Below are 17,923 nucleotides of genomic sequence, written 5' to 3' on the forward strand. Positions count from 1 at the left end.
AAATGCTGACTGTTTAAACACTCACATCTGACAATGTGTAAGAAGAATGACTTGAAAGAAGTGCCCAGTGGTTTCCATTGTGTCAGGAAGCCCTGTGTTTACCTGAGTTACGCAGGCTCTAGGCACTGCTGTTTATCCGCATTGGTGTGGCCTGGCAGTGGTAATTTCCTCCTAATAGAAAGGGCGGGGAATCTCAAATCGTTCCCAGGCTATATAGAGAGGCTGTGTTTGCACAAGCTGTCCTGCCCTGTCTAGAAACCTTAGGAACTCTCCCACCGTTAGCGGGTTCCTCCTGAAACCTTGGTTGCTATTGAGAAGAAAACAGCTTAGCTAGTGGCTATGCTCAGCATATTAACTTCGCTGTTAAAGTATTTGCTCTCTATAGGGAAGGCAAGAGCAGATGTTATCTAGTATAATAGCACTTGATATTTTTTCTTCTCCGTGGTCTGCTTTATTTCCATCATTTTCAGAGAGGTACATCTGCAGTATACACACATACAAATACCTTCATATTTGAAAGTGTATTCATCCACTCATCTGCATCCACCCCTGCACAAATACACCCCCATACCTGACTCTCAGGTATAGGCCCCATTCCTCAGTTGGTATAACATCAGTCAGCCTCCATTTGAGCTATAATGTACTATATTGTATAAAGTAATTTATAATGAGGGAGCTCTCAAATGAGAGACACATGAAAAAGCTTAATCTCAACAATAAATTCATTTATTTAGCATAAGTAAAACTATCTGGGACATTAGTGTCCTAGTTCAATATACTGATGTGATGAATTTGCAATAACAATGGGAATCGTGTGAAGTGATGATAAACAAAGGTTTCTATAGAGTCACTTCCTTCCATGAGATGAAAAAATATTTAAGACTCGCTGTGGTAACAGTCTTTGTAAGATAGATGAAGATATAATATGAAAGTAGAGTGCTGAGCAAAATACTCATTTCAGCTGTATGAAAAAAATGTGGAGCATTAAATTATTGGATTTTCTTTTTCTTTTTGAAGTCTGATTAAAAAAAGGAGATTGATTTGTAAGCAAGAATAATGCTGAAGGAACTATGGGTGCTGTGAGTATTTTAAGCAGAATCTGTAAAACCTGTCCTCAAAACTACATAATGATGTCTGAAAAGATTGGAAATCTTCCTGTGCAAGAAGAGTCCACAGCAAAGGAGCTTCTGCCTGAATAATGAGAAACTTGGAATTCTAGGCTATAATTTTAGGGTTAATATCTCATGTAGTGATCTAGGTACCCTCCCTGGTCATTGAAGAGCAGTAGTCACCTCCAGAGGGTGATCCATCCCACTCTAAGAGAAGGAGATAAATCACCCACTGAAGGTGACCATCTCTAATTCTGTAGTAATATTTTAGGACACGATCTTACAAAGCTTCATCCATGAGGCACATATAAACTTCATATATTACTGAGTTTAGTCAAGACAACTGAGCAATGGAAATTAGACAAATATGTGGAGTGTAAGAATTTTATAGACTTCTGTATAATTTTATAGAGAAGTTTATAGACTTCTGTTGTATCAGCTGTTTTTTGTAGTTATGCTGTGTACTCCATAGATAATACACATTTAGTTTGCCTTCAAAACTTACTAGCAACGTTACCTGTTAACCAGCAAACATATTTGGGAAGCATAAATAAAGAATACTGTGCAGCATTCTGCAAGAACAAAGGACTAGTACTGACAGATGCATTAAACAATGTGTGTTTATTCAACTCAGATAATGTAAATCTTGTTGTCAGTAATTATCTAGGACAATCTTGTTAACTCACTGTTTAAAGCTCATATTATTTTTCATGTAACATTTTTTCCCTCAGTTGGTCCACAGCCACGCTTATCCACACATAGCAAAGGAGATTTTGGAATTCAGAAATCCTACCTTTTACAGAATTCACATAAGCCTCTTTGAAGATTACTTGTTAGTTAAGTTAAGTATTGGCACCATAGATATGTCTTAGGTTTTGGAAAAACTTAAGAAGATTTGGTCCTAACTTCGAGGATTTTAGTATATGAAGGCAAATCCCGCAAGCCCTCTTAAAGTATACCTCTCATGCTTGAGTTACTAGTGACACTAAATAGAGGGCAGGAGTAAAAAGGGATTCTGGAATTGAAGCTTTGTTGTAATTATTCATTACTGTTGTGTGTTGGCCTGGTTATTGGGACATTTGATGTGTAAATTTGTTGGCATAGCTATATGGAAAAATAAACAAGAAGTGGAGCTGAAGTAAAGCAGCTTCACAAATATTTGAGAATTGTTAAACTAATTTTGTTCAGAGTCCAAATCCAAGGAAAGTAAAGCAGGTAGATAACACGTCAGCTGAGAAAGCCTTCATCCGTTCAGCAGAACTGGGGGACCAGGCTGCGATAGGAGCACTTCTGGCAAGTTAAAAAAGCCTGTGCTCCTGAGCACAGACCGATCGTGGCAAATAGCAGGTGCCAGCCCCAGTCCGAGGCAGGGCCGGATCCTACTCAGTTATGGAGATCCACCTCAGGAGCGGTCCCATGAAGCCTGGCACCTGGCGGGCATGGGATGGGGCACGCAAGGAGACAGGACAGGGGATGGAGGGAGCCTAAGCCTGCAGCCCTGTCACAGGGGGAAGTGCAAAGGCTGAAATCAATTAAAGGTCATGCGAGATACTGTTTCTTGTATAAACTTCCTGTTCGGGTCAAGGAATGTTGTTTTTTTTAAAAAAAAAAAAAAGGTCAGGCAGCAGATCAGAAATAAATAATCATTTATTAGCAAAAAGCTAACCAATGGAAATGAATAGAAGGGGGGAATTTGAAAGATGGCAGGAAGATGAGATTTTCCATGTGAAAGTAAGATTCCCAGGCATCTGGCTGCCGTGGAAGTTGGTTAGGATTTCTTTTTTTTTTTTTTTTGAGCTTAAGCATCTTTTAAAAAATCCTGCTTATAGCTGTTATATGTTTGCTGACTACATAGAGGATTGTACGTTCAACCCCAAGCTCACAAAATACGTGACTTATTTAGAAAGTGCTGTTACAGATGAATATGCTGAAAGGGAAACTATGCGGCCTGAAAGAAGAGGAAGGAACAGACTCAGGACCAGGACAAAGAGTGGAGGTGGAGGACTATGTGGTGATAAGAACAAGTGAATTCTTCCTTTTTTCTGATATATACTATATGCGATAAGCTTTCACCGATTACAGACATGAGGCTAGAGAGTAGCCTTCTCAACCACTGTGTTTGGCTTTTGAACAGGTTTAAAATATACCTACTTGAGACCAGTGGAATTTTCTTTTAGGTTCAAGTAATAGCTTGAGGCAATTCATTCTTTTTGCCGATGCTCCTGGGATTTTCTATATTATTTTCTCTATGTCTGATATCTTTATCCATCCCATATTTATCTTTATCCCTTTTTTACAATTAACTTTCAAAAACATGTTAATTCCCCCAAATATCTGTCTCCTTAGCAGTGCCTGAACCAGCTGATCCCAGCTCCGTTTTCAAGGCTATTTTTTAAAGCAGTAACAAACGGTATTTTTAAAAGATGCACGGAGACTGTGTTAAAAATAATCCATTGTATCTCACTAAATGTAGACAGACTGTTAAATGAAAGTTATTTTAATGAACAGCCCCATTTCATTGTCCACCCAGCGCAAGTTGCCAATTCTAGTTCTGGGAAAGAGTCAAGAAAAACACTCTTCTGGAGTGCCTGAAGGCTTTGTAGTGAGCGTCGCATGCTCGCATTTATCAAGAAGTCTCAGGGGTTGACTCAACTATTGTTGATTGTCAGGGTACAATTGTGTATTTAGACTTTTCTTTTTCCCATATTAGCACTGAAAACTACACTCCCAGGGAGGGGCATGAATAGCAGATCTGCAGATGATAGTAGCTATATGTGTCACATGGGGGGACTGTGGAACTTGTGAACACTTTTTTTTCGTACAAATTTCTGAGTATTTTATTGCCATTCTTGATGTCTTCGGGGAGACAGCAAATTTAGGATGTTCGAGTAATTCTGCAAAAGACAGGATTTGAACGAAACCAGTCAGATTGGCCAGCATTATTTCAGAAAATGTGGCTTTCACACACCTTACACTATTAAGGTAATGAGCATCTATTTTTAGAAAAGTATTTATACAACAGCGATGATTCGGTTCAATCAGCTATTGGGTTATCAAGTAGAGTAGCAGCTTAAAGATCACACCTGGTGGTAAAGCCTTGCATTTCACTGGTATTTTTTCCTGGATCATTTTTAGCAGGATTTACTGGGAGTTATGCTTTATGGCAACTAATTATATTAAAGGGATTGTTTCATTTTGTTGTGTAATGTAGGCTACTGTCTAAATATATACCAGTTTCTTCAGCAAGAGTTTGTGAGGAAATACAAACAAGTTCTTTCTGGGATTCCTATTATTGTAGAACTGTCTGTTCTCTTGGTGGTTTTTTTAGCTGTGCATTGGATATTAAAAAGAAGTTTTTCTTTAATTGTTGGATATTTTTTAATTTAATGAACAAGTCAGATTGGCCAGCATTATTTCAGAAAATGTGGCTTTCAAACACCTTACACTCTTAAGGTAATAAACATCTATTTTTAGAGAAGTATTTATACAACAGCGATGTTTGCTTTCAGATAAACTATAGAGATACTTTAATGGAAATGAATATGAAGTTGCAGTTGACTTAAAGATAAGCAAACTATTGCAGGGGAAAAATAAAATGGTTCATATTATAAATACTATTTCTTCTCCTTTTTAGTAGCTGCTTGTCAGATACATTGCTGAAATAGTATAACAGTACTGATTCATTAAGAATTCTGTATATAATTTTGTGTAGCTCTAGCAAGACTGATAGATTTTTTTAACATTCATTTCCAGTAAGTTATATAGTAGACAACTCAGATTTTGCAAAATACTTTAACATGCACATTAAGTCCCATTGAATTCAGTAAGATCTAAGGGCACATTTATATGCTTTGTTGTATCAGGGCTCAGGAAAGTAAAGAGGATAAAAAGTCTTGTGAGGAGAGGATGAATTCTGAATCTCTTGCTCAGAAGGAAATCCCATTTGGAAAGCGTAAACTTTATAAATTTAATTCTATGAATTAAAGAATGTTCTAGGAAAAAGAATCTTTAATTTTGAATGTGGAAAATAATTCCTTTAACTGAACTTCATTGAGATTTTAAGACTAAAAACAGCTGTTCAAAGTGTTCAGTGATAGAGATCCATACTTGAAAAACTCAGATCCTGAAAATCAGGCCTAAGTCATTCATTAAGAACCCTGCAATATCTTATTTAGGAATGCTTCTGACATGAATAACACCTCAGTTGAATTCATCTGAACTTTCCAGACAAATGTATTCTGTGCAAAAATGAGATATGAATATGGCTCCAGGATCCAGTTTGTTGACAACACTGATGCTTGCTTTCCAGAAATGCGTGCTTTATTGGCCAGAAAAAAGAGGAATCTATGGGAAGGTTGAAGTCCTTGTTAACAGTGTGCAAGAATGCGAGAACTATACTGTCCGTCAGCTTACAATAAAGGTAACAATCTGCATCTGAGAAGCATTGTTCCTAATGCTTTATTTTTTTAATGTTAAATGAAGTTAAAGTGTTTTTTTTAAAGGGCATAATTTTTTACAGGAGGAGTAACTGAGCTATGAAGCTCACAGCTGCAAGGTATGATTGAGACCAAAGCGCTGGAACACTTATCGTATTGCTGCTTTGTATCACTCTGGCAATAAAAAAGGCTTCAAAAAGAGTGCAAGCTTCACTCTCTTGAATTACATTTGCTTTGAGGCCTTTTTAGCATTGCCAAGGCGATGTAAAGGGATTTTAGTTAATGAAAGAACTAGCATAGCATCATTCTGAAAAAGATATGCTGCTCATGTTGTGTGCCGAGTGCATCTATAGCCCATTTGAGAAGCTAAAAATATAAGGAATATATAAGGAAAGCTTCATGCTTTCATGGTTCTGACTAAACATGAACTGTACAAAATAAGGCAGATGCTCCTCTTCTAAGTTACTCCCTATATTACACTTACGTGCTATTGGATTGCATCATCTGCTGCTCCTGACAGAGCATTACAATAAATAATGAATCGGGAGAATTTGTTTGGTGTTTCAGCCCGGGCAGTGAGAAGTGGGCAGAACTCATATCATCCAACAGAAATTACTCTAGCCCATATTTAGCCCCTTTGCTTGTTGAAGTAAGTGGTAGCAGCCTCTGTTGGAGAGAATAACTGGACAAACTGGGACGTTTGTTTAATCTAGAAGGGCAGTTCTTCTGCACCTTTAACTTAAATACTCTTGTAGTTTTAGTGTCAGACCCTTATGATAATGTCCTTAAAAGGTAGAGGAAATATATAATAATTTAGAGATTCAGAAGCCCAGATGAAGCTAATCTCTCTAGATCTTATTGCTGATCTAACACAGACCTCTGACAATGCCCAACTGAAAACACAGTCAGCAAGTCAGTAGTCAGATGGACAGAGCAGAACTTACATAGCTGGAAAAACAGCTAGGTTTTCAGGTGCACAAACCCTTCTTACAATTGGGTCCCTGGAAGCACGCCTGTTCTCTGCAATTGCATCCTCCGAGTCTAATAAAAAAAAATTGTTAAATCTCTCTTAACATTTTTACTGTCTTGTTACCATGACATTGAGAGAAATAAAAAGAATTGTTCACCACAAGTGTGCATATAAAATCTTCATGTTATTTTCAGCAAGGGAGTCAGTCCCGGAGTGTGAAACACTACTGGTACACATCCTGGCCAGACCACAAAACCCCTGACAGCGCTCAGCCTCTGCTGCAGCTCATGCTGGATGTAGAAGAGGACAAGGTGGAATCACTGGGCAGAGGGCCTGTCATTGTGCACTGCAGGTAATTTGCAATCCTTCTCTTAAATGACTGCCCAAAGCAAGGCCACAGCAAATCACATCAAACAGTCCTCCTCCTAAACAAAGAACGTATTTGGGGAATAGTAAAATTCCCCAGATCCTCTTCATGCTAATTGACTCTTTCAGTTCATATTTGAGGATTTGAGTTTTGGAGAGAATTCCCTTGTTGCTAGCAAATCGTTTCTGAACCATTCTCCATTTCTGCTAATGAACTCTGTTTCTGAAAGACCAGCTGGAAAAATTATTTTGCTACTGTTTCTTATTCATGATTTGCTTTCTTTTTAGTCTTGTTGCATAATTACATACCTAAAAGTCAGATGCAATACCTTGTGACTGGTTGGCTAAAATGTTGTAAAGCAAGTCAATTTTGAACAGCACGCATCAGGTACAAATTTGGAGACCAAAACACACCAGTACTAAAATTTGTGAACATTTTCACAAAGGCAGTTGGTTTGATACTCAAGAGCAAAGTGTCATTCAGTACTGAAGAGCAGAGTGTTATTCACACAAATTGTATCAAACCAGAGAATGTCCTTCTAATAATTCTAATGAAATTCCATTTTATTGCTTGATATTGATTCATTGCCCCATGTTGCAATTTAAGTAGTAGGAAGTAGTACTGGATTTGTTATATTGGTGGAAAGAAGCAGGTGAAGCAAAACAGAAAAAATAAAATTAAAATCAGCGTTTCCTTACTTGCTTTGTCTCATAACTGTGATGATACATCTCTTACAGTTGGGATAGTACTTTTTTTTCCTAGAAGTACATCAAAACAGAACTTTTCATCTTGAACCACTTCTTTTCAACTCCATATTTAGGAGATTTAGAGAAATGGAAGCCAGATTTGAACCATCCATCATTTTTCAAAACCAGAATGGGATGAATAAGGAACTTTCCCAAATTTTGTGCAGTTTTTTTATCAGGAATTGTAGTTTCCCTAAACAATGCACAAATCTGTGGATGGCTATTGAGAGTCTCATTTTTCTAGTAAGGATCCTCAGTAATGAAGGTCTTCAGAAGAACGGAGTGTCTTTCTGACATAAGTGATATGACAGGTCTGTAATCATGAGCAGGAATTTATTCATGATTAAAGACCCAGATATCATCTCAGTTGTGATTAAAATTAATAGTTCTTCAGTGACAACTCAGCTATCTATACGCTCACTACACTATGGTCTACAAAATGGGTAAACTCACGCTCCATTTTCTAGTCAGATAGATAGTTTCTTCCCTTTTAATCTGAGTTGCAGTTGAGGTCTCATAGAGCCTGTGCACACTTTTAAACTTGGACCTCAGATACAACTGCACAATTCTCAGTTATTTCCAGAGGACCATTACGGTGCACACTCAAACAATGATCCTTAATCTGAAGCAGAAATGCTTTAATAATCTCTGAATATTGGGAATTATGGCACTAGTACAAAAAAAAGTTTTTTGTACGTGTCTTCTTGTAGCCTTTCAGCATAGGGTGCTGTCTTACACACTTCAGTGACGAGCCCATTCAGGATTCAGGATATAAGAAGGACTTGACTTCTTTTTGCAAAGTAGTTCCTGTTCTGCAAGAGAATAGGAAAAAGAGTAAACATTTGTTTTGGTCCTTGAAATCTGATTACACACATACCAAGGACACAGATTTCCAAAGGAAGAAAGTTTTAAATTTTTACTAATCTTTATAGTAGCATTCACTGGAAAGGTATATGTTTCCTCTCATGTCACTCATCGAAAGCATGTGGTAAATATGGAAAATGTCTCCTTAATCTGTCCTTTGGATGTGTAGTTAGTACATCAAAATAAATTTGGGTTTAATGGCAACTAGGTGGTTTAGGATCAAATAGAAGTTTTAATTGAGAGATTTCAAATACAGAGGGAAAAGATTTTTTTATTTAAATTGAATCAATAAGGAAGAGTTAGAACACAGAATTATATTCTGCAAATGTAGAACTAATTTAGCCCCATTTAGTCAGTGAAACCAAGCTGACTGAGAATCTGGACCACAATGCCATTTTCTACTTCATAGAAGAACCAGCAATTTGGCATATTGGAGGACTTGTAAGAGTTTCTTAAATGAGAATAAGGGATAAAATTTTCATGCTCAGAAACTTGACACAGTTATAGTTATTGCTGGAAATTTTTGCTTTTCTTTCCTCATCAGCTAGTGCATGAATATGTTCTATAAAAAGCATGCTGCCTGCATCTCTTAATCCTGAAATCGTAACAGTCCAATATTCCACACTCCTAATTAACAGACCACAGTCATGATGAGTGAGCTACTACACCATAAACTAAAAAAGAACGGAAAAATGGAAATATATATAATAGAAATATATATATACACACCATGTTTGGGTGCTTGAAAATACTTCGAAGTAGCTCTCCGTATTTTCTGGATATACCAGGAAAGAAATGTCAGGCAAGTGAAGAACAATGTCATTTTTATCTTGCACTGTCTGAAATAAAGCTATGTAATAAGATAGGACCGGCACGCCTGAGCTGAGGAAGAAAATACATTAGAAAACCCTAGTTTTTGTTTAATACATATTAAGAACTTGTCCAAGAACACTTAATCCACCGCAAAAAAAGGGAAAAAAAGAACCCTTCATTATAGCTAACTTCACTTACATCTGAATTGTTTAAACTTGTTAGCCCCGCTTTCAAGGTTTTCAAAATATTTGAGGAAGAGAATGGGGGTATGCATTAGATTGCTTTCTCCAAATCCCTCTTTGTAAACTATGTCCTTCTCCTTTTGGATATGTTTATCCCATAGATATTGATGTCCAAGGAGACAGGCTGTCAACTCAGGATCTTCATCTCACTCAATCCTTTCTTACGCTGCCAGGTTTACATCTCATTATCCTCTCATGGTTGCCTTAGACATCCTCATATATTTAATAGTGCTGAGTCCTCTTGGAAATTTTCACTTCCAGATGGGAGAGCTCTTGAGTCTGTAAAGCACTCCTATCTTTCATTCCGTGGTGAGTAGATTGTGATTTGTCTCAGCTGTAGCAAATGGACATAACTCCTGGTAACACTTTGCACTCAGATATATCAAGCTTCCATCTGAGACACTCAATGTACTCTTCCTGGCATTAATTTAAATAACTCTTGCAGTGCTCTTATTAGGCAGGTAGCATTCATACCCATTGCAGAGATGAAGAAAGCAAGGCACCAAATGGTTAAGTATTTGCTATAAAGCCAGGCATGGAGATCTGGACCCCTGAATCCATGTTTTAACTATTTTCCTCATATTTTCCTGTCATGCAGCATGACAGGGATGAGCTGTACTGAATTCCACATTACTTAAGCAAGAAACAGAGTGGGACAGAGATTCTTAAAAGCGTTGGAGGCCCAGGGAGTAAAAATAATGCTAAAATGGCTGTTTCCAAGCAGGCATCAAGAAAACCTGGAGAGTTACAGCACCAAATCCTCCTCGCTCCTGCAGAATCACAGGAGAGGGAGTTAACTTCTTCAGCATGGTTCTAGGTCCTTTTTACCTTCATGGTTAGAGGTATGGTTAGCAGAACCCTTGTATACTTTGAGGGCTTCAAACATAAAGCCCCACTGACTTTTGCCTTTAGGTGGGCTTTTCCCCCATCTCAGTGCATATCTCCACCATTTGCTTGGACTGTGCCAGAGACTATTTGGACTTTGTGGTGCTAATGGAGATTGTTTTTCTTACCATACACTTGTGTGCAAACTGGAAACATGTAAGCCTCACAAATTACCCACAACAACTGGACTGCTGGAACAGTGCACCCTTTCATTTCTCTCTAAGAAAGTGAGCTGAGAAGTTACCCTTGCTAGACGTGCACCCAGGAACTGTGGGTTCTAGCAATTCCATGTTTCGTATTTTTAGTGTTTTCACATCTATTTGGTGTTTTCCACTTAACTCCTTTGATCTGTGAACTACATTCCCCTATTAAATTTTGCCTTCTTTTCAGTGCTGGTATAGGAAGAACTGGATGTTTTATTGCCACAGCCATCGGTTGTCAACAGTTGAAGGAAGAGGGAGTTGTAGATGCATTGAGCATTGTCTGCCAGCTACGAGTGGATCGGTGAGTTCCAGAACTGTCTTATACTTATACTTACTTGAACATAAATCAGTCAGTGATTCTTAAAATCAGTCAATGATTCTGAAATGATTCTGAAATCATTACTGAAATGATTCAGTAATGATCAGTAATGATTCAGTAATGATTCTGAAAACTTCTTCACAGTTGAATGTTGCTTTACATGAAATGGCTGCCATCACTTCTGCTGATTCTTATGACAGCATTAGCTGAATATTCAAAGTAACATTTCTATTTAGATCCTGAATAAGGAATATTGTTTTCTGGGTGAAACTGTGTGAGACTCCACTGAATGAAATTCTCCTGAGATGGCAACCCTGTGGTTGCTGGGCACTTGGCACTCCTCTTTTCCCCTCCTGGAGCTTTCTGCTGTCTGCAGCATCTCACTAGGACACAAGAGAGACAGGGCAATCTGGAGGCAAGGGATTGTCTTCGAGCCCGGATTGACAGGGACATCCAGGCTCACTCAGTGTGTAGTTTCTTTATGCAGCTGCGAGCACCAAGTCTGGTGCTGTTCCTATTCCCCCAGTTGTGCTGGGGGTCCTTTTGAATTGGGTTGGCAAACTTACCCAGCTTAAGAAAATAGCAAGGCATTTGTTGCAGAATTTTCTTAAGTCAGATCAATTCCCTGATTGAATTCACAGCTTGGGAGCAGGAACACTGTAAGCCAGCATTGTTGCAGAGCGCTTTGTTTTGTGAAACCATGGCTGAAGAGAGATTTGTGTTGGAAAGGAGGATGTGGGTATTGTGCACAATGGAAGCTGTTGGTTTGGTTGTACTTTTCTTTCTTATTCTGCTTGGGGAAACAGGATTTTGTATAAAGTAAATAAACAGGGTTGCGCCAAGAATAAAGTCTCGTTCCTCTCCTGCTGTAGGTACCAGCTCATATAATCTCCTTGCAAGCATCTTAACTGCCTCTGACATGCATTTCTTCTTTAAATGGAAACAACCCATACGGGTGCAAATGCTGAAAAAGAGCTTAGGTCAAAGGGACAATACAGGATTTTTGTGTTCTGAAGAGCTCTGAAAGGTACTGGAACCACGAATTGCAGAAGGACCAGAATCCATATAGTTGACTGTGTTTATGGATCATCTCCTCTGCCTTCCCCTCCCACACGCCTTCATCATACTAGAGATTGTAATGTGATCCTTACAGGGCAACATGAGCCACTTGGAGTGTAAAATTCTCCAATGGGAGTTCCTGACCTAAAAATCTCAGCAACAAAAAAGATGGAAGAGCTGAGGGAAAAATGCTTACTCTGTTTTAAATTATTAACTCCAAATTTCCAACACTCTGTTCTGATTATCTGTTCATCTTATTGAAAAAGGTTTGTAGTGTTCTCCCCCATTTTAGTATTTCTATTATAAGCTAACCTTTTTCTTATTGCTTTTACACTCCATTGTAGAGAAGTGGAAGCAAACTCTGGTCTCACCTACATCATTTTTTATGTCATTATTTCAGCTATAGAAAAAATAATCCAAATTTTCAACATTATAACTGACAACACAATTTCGTCAAGCATATCTGACTATTGAACTTTCTTGTATGTATTAGTATCCTAGATAAACTTGGAAAGAGAATGGAAATCTGACCCAAATTTAAACATTCATAACAGCAATCTCAGTGACACAAAGCTTGTTACAAAAATTGTTAAGTCTTGTGATTTGCGCATTTCTGTATTTTGTTGAGTTTCAGATTATATAAATAGACTCCAGAGATCTTCCTTAAGGCGCCTCAGCTCTTCATATTCTCAGGCATTGCCTGAGACAAAAAGTATATCTGTGTTTTAATTTTTAAAGACATTTTTCTGGGCAAAACTCTGTAACCAAAACCTCTTTTTCTTTTCTTTTTCCAATTGGCCATATTGCAGAATGGATCTTACTCACCTGGCAGTCAGTTTATAGCAAGGATTGCTAAGGCAGAGCTTAGCAGCCCCTAAGACTACAGTAGCCACTGCCAGCCCAATCAGATCGCAGGTTCATAAAGTGGTCGAGTATCACCGTTACATAGACAAAGCTCAATGAGACCAGCTTCCCCTGCTGACCCAGTCCTGACATGGTGGTTATTGGCAGGTGGCCTGTGAGATAGGGTCATTACATGTGGCACGAAGCTGGCAAAATGAACTTAACGTCCCACTAGACTTGGCTGCAAGAGCTGAGTCTGCCATAGCTGTGTGGAACTTCAGTTACCAGCGTGGCCAACATTAACAATGGGGTACAACTAGGAGCAGAGCAGGAACAGCGATGAGGCTGTCTTCCTCATGATGCTGGCCAGCAGCTGAGCTCAAATTTACTCTTTGTACATCAGATTGCCCTCACAAAACAGAAAAAAGAGAGTTCAGCAGAAAAGGATGGTTTTATCTGACCGCCTGGGAGCCAGAAACCTGCCTAAGAGGTACACTGAGTATTTCATCCCTGCTACCTCATCTCCACTAGGTTCCCAGCCAGCCTTGCTCACGCTCAGAGCTGCACCATCCAAACGCAGACCTGCTAATGGAATGAACACACTCAATGGTATCCACTTGTGTGTGAAGTTTTTGTCACATGGGTCCATGGCCACATTTCTACCAAGTGAATCGAGCAATAGGAGAAAAGGAAAGAGCTGCGCTTGAGGGACTCACAGTGATGCTGTAGTGATTTACCAAAACGTTCCCATTGCCCAGCACACTCCGTGAGAACCAAACAAGCATCTAGACAAATTGCAGATGGTGGCAAAAAGTTACGCTGAAAAATAATTTAATTAACTGCCTATGTAGCCCCTCTGGAAACAGAGTTTAAAATAGAGCTCCAACAGGGAATGAGACAGGAGAGAGCTGTTCCTACGTAAGGTATGTCCAGGTGCCACTTTCTTCTTAGCTGTTCAGTGTAAGTTAAGGGGTGAACGGATCTGGCAGTAGTCGTCTGTGCTGAGCTAACATGAGGAAATGGACCGTCCACTCAAAATCTTGATTCAGGATGGAGATACAGCCATGCTCTCTGTGGATTCATAGAAAGACAGACCCACAGGTCTGCTCAGCTTACTTTTTTTCCCAGTTCATTTTTTATGTTTTGCAACAGAAACAGGAAATGTTTGATGTGAGGCATCTTCAAGACTTAGTGTGATATCGAGAAACTTTGCACATTCTTAACCTTAAAGGCACATTCTTGGAATGACGTCCGATAACTTTGCTCTTGGCTCCTCAGACAGGATGAAAAGAGTTTCCAGTGTGCGTCAATTCATTGTTTAAGTGTTTTGACTAATTGTCTCAGGTTAAAAAAAAAAATCCCAAACCTTGCATCACATTCATTCTGGAGCAGGCTGCATCCAGCTGCACTAGCAGCAAGCCAGAGGGCAGGGTAAAGGACCCTTCCCTCCCCCACGGCTGCCCAGGCAGAGCTGGTCACGGTCCCTGAGCCCTCAGGATACCAGGGGCTGTTTCTTCCGAGCAACACCCCAGAGAGTCCCAAAAAAGCAGGGAGCCCAGCAGCTCGCAGAGGAGCTGGCAGTGTGGGCTGGCAGAGGACGAAGGCTGCACACTCAGCGGAGGTGCTGTAGCTGTGGGTACATCCCTTCTGGGCACTAGGGACGAGGGAGAGGAAACCTCCTTCCTTGAGCAGATTTCCTCCTGAAATGCTCTTCCACACAGCCTTTTGCACAAACCGATGTCTTAGGGTCAGAGATAATTCCTTGCTATTAAACATGAGCCTTGCACAGGAACAAAGGGGAGAAGGACTTGGGGATATTGGTAGATGAAAAATTGGACATGAGCCAACAATGTGCGCTTGCAGCCCAGAAAGCCGATCGCATCCTGGGCTGCATAAGAAAAATTGTGGCCAACAGGTCAAGGAGGCAATTCTCCCCCTCTACTCTGCTCTTGTGAGGCCCCACCTGGAGTACTGCACCCAGGTCTGGGGTCCCCAGCACAAGAAAGACATAGACCTGTTAGAGCGGGTCCAGAGGAGGGCCACGAAAATGGTCGGAGGGCTGGAACACCTCTCCTATGAAGGAAGTCTGAGAGAGTTGGGGTTGTTCAGCCTGGAGAAGAGAAAGCTCTGGCGACACCTTTTTGCAGCCTTTCAATATATAAAGGGGGCTTATAAGAAAGACAGAGAAAGCCTTTTTACCAGGGCCTGTAGTGATAGGACAAGGGGTAATGGCTTTAAACTGAAAGAAGGTAGATTTAGATTAGATATAAGGAAGAAATTCTTTACTGTGAGGGTGGTGAGACGCTGGAACAGGTTGCCCAGAGAAGTTCCAGGATGCCCTGGCAGTGTTCAAGGCCAGGTTGGATGGGGCTTTGAGCAACCTGGTCTAGTGGAAGGTGTCCCTGCCTATGGCAGGGGGGTTGGACCAGATGATCTTTAAAGGTCCCTTCCAACCCAAACCATTCTGTGACACTATGGTTCTATGAATCCCGTGTATAATAGCACTGACAAGACCAAGTTGTCTGAACCTCTGCCCCTAAGCTGACAGGGATGTGCATTGGTTTGCCCATACGGGGTTCAGAAGCATCATAACATCTTGGTTATGCTTGCTAACACAGGGCAAATGCGGTAGTGCTGAGCTCAGCCCCAGCCAGTCTTATCCATGCCTTCTTGGGGATTTTGTATGTTACTTCAGCACCAAAGAGGAAGGAGCAAGGGTCACCCCCACAGACAGCCTAGTGCAGCCAAACTTGTTTTAACCTGCTCTTCCTGCCAAGTCCTTCTCCCTGGATATGTTCCCTTCCTCCACCCCTTCCACAGGGCGGATCTAACCTGGGAAATGCACTCCCTTAGAGAACATCTTGGGGGAACATTGATGGGGGAGACAGAGAGGGAAGCTGGCTGGGAAGGGGTTGCGTGGGCAGGGCAGGACGCAGCAGTGAGGAGGAAGGAAGGAGGCTAGGCAGCACAGAGGACCAGAGCAAAGCCCTCCCATCACCTTTAGACTCTCACTGGATCTCCAGGCAGGGGACAGGCACAGAGGAGAGCAGCTGAAGGCAGCAGGCAGCCAAGAGTTATGAATTTGTGGATGTCTTTGCTGGCAAAGCTAAAAGGCTGCTGCATTTTGCACCGGATGGGACCATTTAAGAGCCTGTGATTTAATTCCTAGGAATAGCATATCATAATAGACACGCAGCTCACTAAAAGGTGTTCTACAGTTGCCTGAGCTCACTGGAGGAGCACAGACAGCTGGTCGCTTGCTTAAAGAAGTAGGTATTATTTTAATTATGTTTTTCCTGCCACAGCTATTTAACCATGCAGTAGCACTGAGGAAAATAAAAGGACCTTATGGTTGTAGATAACATTCTCTAATACCAAAGGACAATATTTGTTGAGGCAGTTTTACCATTTTCCATATAGCTTTGTGTATCAGTAGACCCTTTTGTTGCCAGGGTGTCTGAAGGGATCACATGGGGGTTTGTCAGACCTTCTCCTGTAAGATGCCTGGCTTCAACACTGCTCTGGATCCAAATCCCTCACAAATTTGATTGTTTCAATGAAGATCTAGCTGAGGCCAAATACAATACACATCTTAATGTCTTCCTTCCCACTAAGGCCATTTAGTCTTTCATCCCCCCAAAGGTAACTAGCTGCTCCACGGTACACTGAGGATGAACTGGGGGCTTGGTTCTAGAAGCCGAGTAGGTAGCTTTGAATACCCTGGCAGATGAGATAATGAAAGTGGAATTAAGTAAACTTGAGGCTTCACTCCATGAGAAGTGAGACCTGGAAGACCTTAGTACTGTCAGAAAGAGGCTCAGTTTAATTTCAGAGCTGAATGGTACCACTCTTACTAAATACCACACCTACCTCCTGTAGGACATCATCCCCCTCCTACCACAGTGCAATTGGCACTGGAGTACGTGGGACTTGATCTTCATGCTTAGACCTGACAAAGGGATTGTTATCAGGTGAATGTATTAAAAGTAGGCATCTAATCCACGCTGGCTGTAACTAGTCCTTTTTATGGTCAAGTTAAACTCTTTTGTATTGTTGGTGCTGAAATGAGTCACTGCTGTAAAATTTCTTAGGTGGCTGCTGTTCAGACAGGATGCATCGTAGGCGTTAGAAAGAGGACAGGAAGAGCTGTTCTCTGCACAGGCGATCTGAGGGTCACCAAAGGTTACATTTTTAGTAAAGGACAAAAATGAAAGGCCAGATTCTGACTACTCCCTTGCTCCATCAGTAGCATTGCTGCGTCCACGTTTCTGGCCTTCCTTGCCCAAGTGAGTGAGCAAAATTCTCTTTGAATGTGTTGAATTTGAAATGTAGGTTTTAACAATGTAGATGCCAGATGTTTTCCTCTCTAGTTCTTACCCTGATGGAATCGGGAATGGTGGTTCATGCTGGGCATGTGCTGGATGGTGTAAGTTATGAAGCAAGTATTTCTGCTCAGGCAAATCTCCCACTTACTCAAGCAAACTCTTAAGTCAAAAATTAAGAAAAGGGCTTGTATTATCTGGTGGTCACAGGGTTGGCAGGGGCTGGAGGTTGTTGCATTCTTAAGAAATAAGATTTCATTCTGATCTGTTTCCTTTTCAGGGGTGGAATGGTTCAGACCAGCGAACAGTATGAATTTGTGCACCATGCACTGAGTCTGTATGAAAGCAGACTTTCTGCAGAAGCTGTCCAGTGAAGCCAAGGGGGTAAAACCAAATGTCAGTCTCTTGAGGTAATTTGTTTCATTACCTACCAGCAGCTTCTTCAAGGAGTTTACTGCAGTGGGAAGAGCGGCTTTGAGGCCAACTTCTGAAAGGGTTGTGGACGGTTTGGCAAAAGTATAGAGATTGCTGGACCCTTACTGTAAATGAATGTATTGTGAGCTTCCCAAAAATGATTTCTAAAGAAGGTACCGTACTGAAACTACACATGGATTTCACATATATATCTAAAGGTGGGTTTAATTCTGTAATACTGATATCTGCCATATGGAATGTATGTATGTGCTACTGCTGCAGTCGAATGGACATTGGAACTTCTACAGAAGAAATGTTTATCAAGTGTATA

General features: G+C 40.5%; 1 protein-coding gene across 1 annotated transcript in view; it reads left to right on the forward strand.

Moving 5' to 3' along the window:
- Positions 1-17,629, forward strand: part of PTPRR (protein tyrosine phosphatase receptor type R) — a 136,036-nt gene extending 118,407 nt beyond the window's left edge. Inside the window, exons 10-13 of the mRNA XM_050904872.1 lie at positions 5,419-5,529; positions 6,710-6,867; positions 10,823-10,936; positions 17,459-17,629. Of these exons, the coding sequence (XP_050760829.1) occupies positions 5,419-5,529; positions 6,710-6,867; positions 10,823-10,936; positions 17,459-17,552 (477 nt within the window). The 3' untranslated portion in view covers positions 17,553-17,629. The remainder of the gene's footprint in view (positions 1-5,418; positions 5,530-6,709; positions 6,868-10,822; positions 10,937-17,458) is intronic.
- Positions 17,630-17,923: the final 294 nt, after the last annotated feature.

The sequence above is a fragment of the Gymnogyps californianus genome, chromosome 1 (genome assembly GCF_018139145.2).
Source record: "Gymnogyps californianus isolate 813 chromosome 1, ASM1813914v2, whole genome shotgun sequence".
Classification (NCBI taxonomy): domain Eukaryota; kingdom Metazoa; phylum Chordata; class Aves; order Accipitriformes; family Cathartidae; genus Gymnogyps; species Gymnogyps californianus.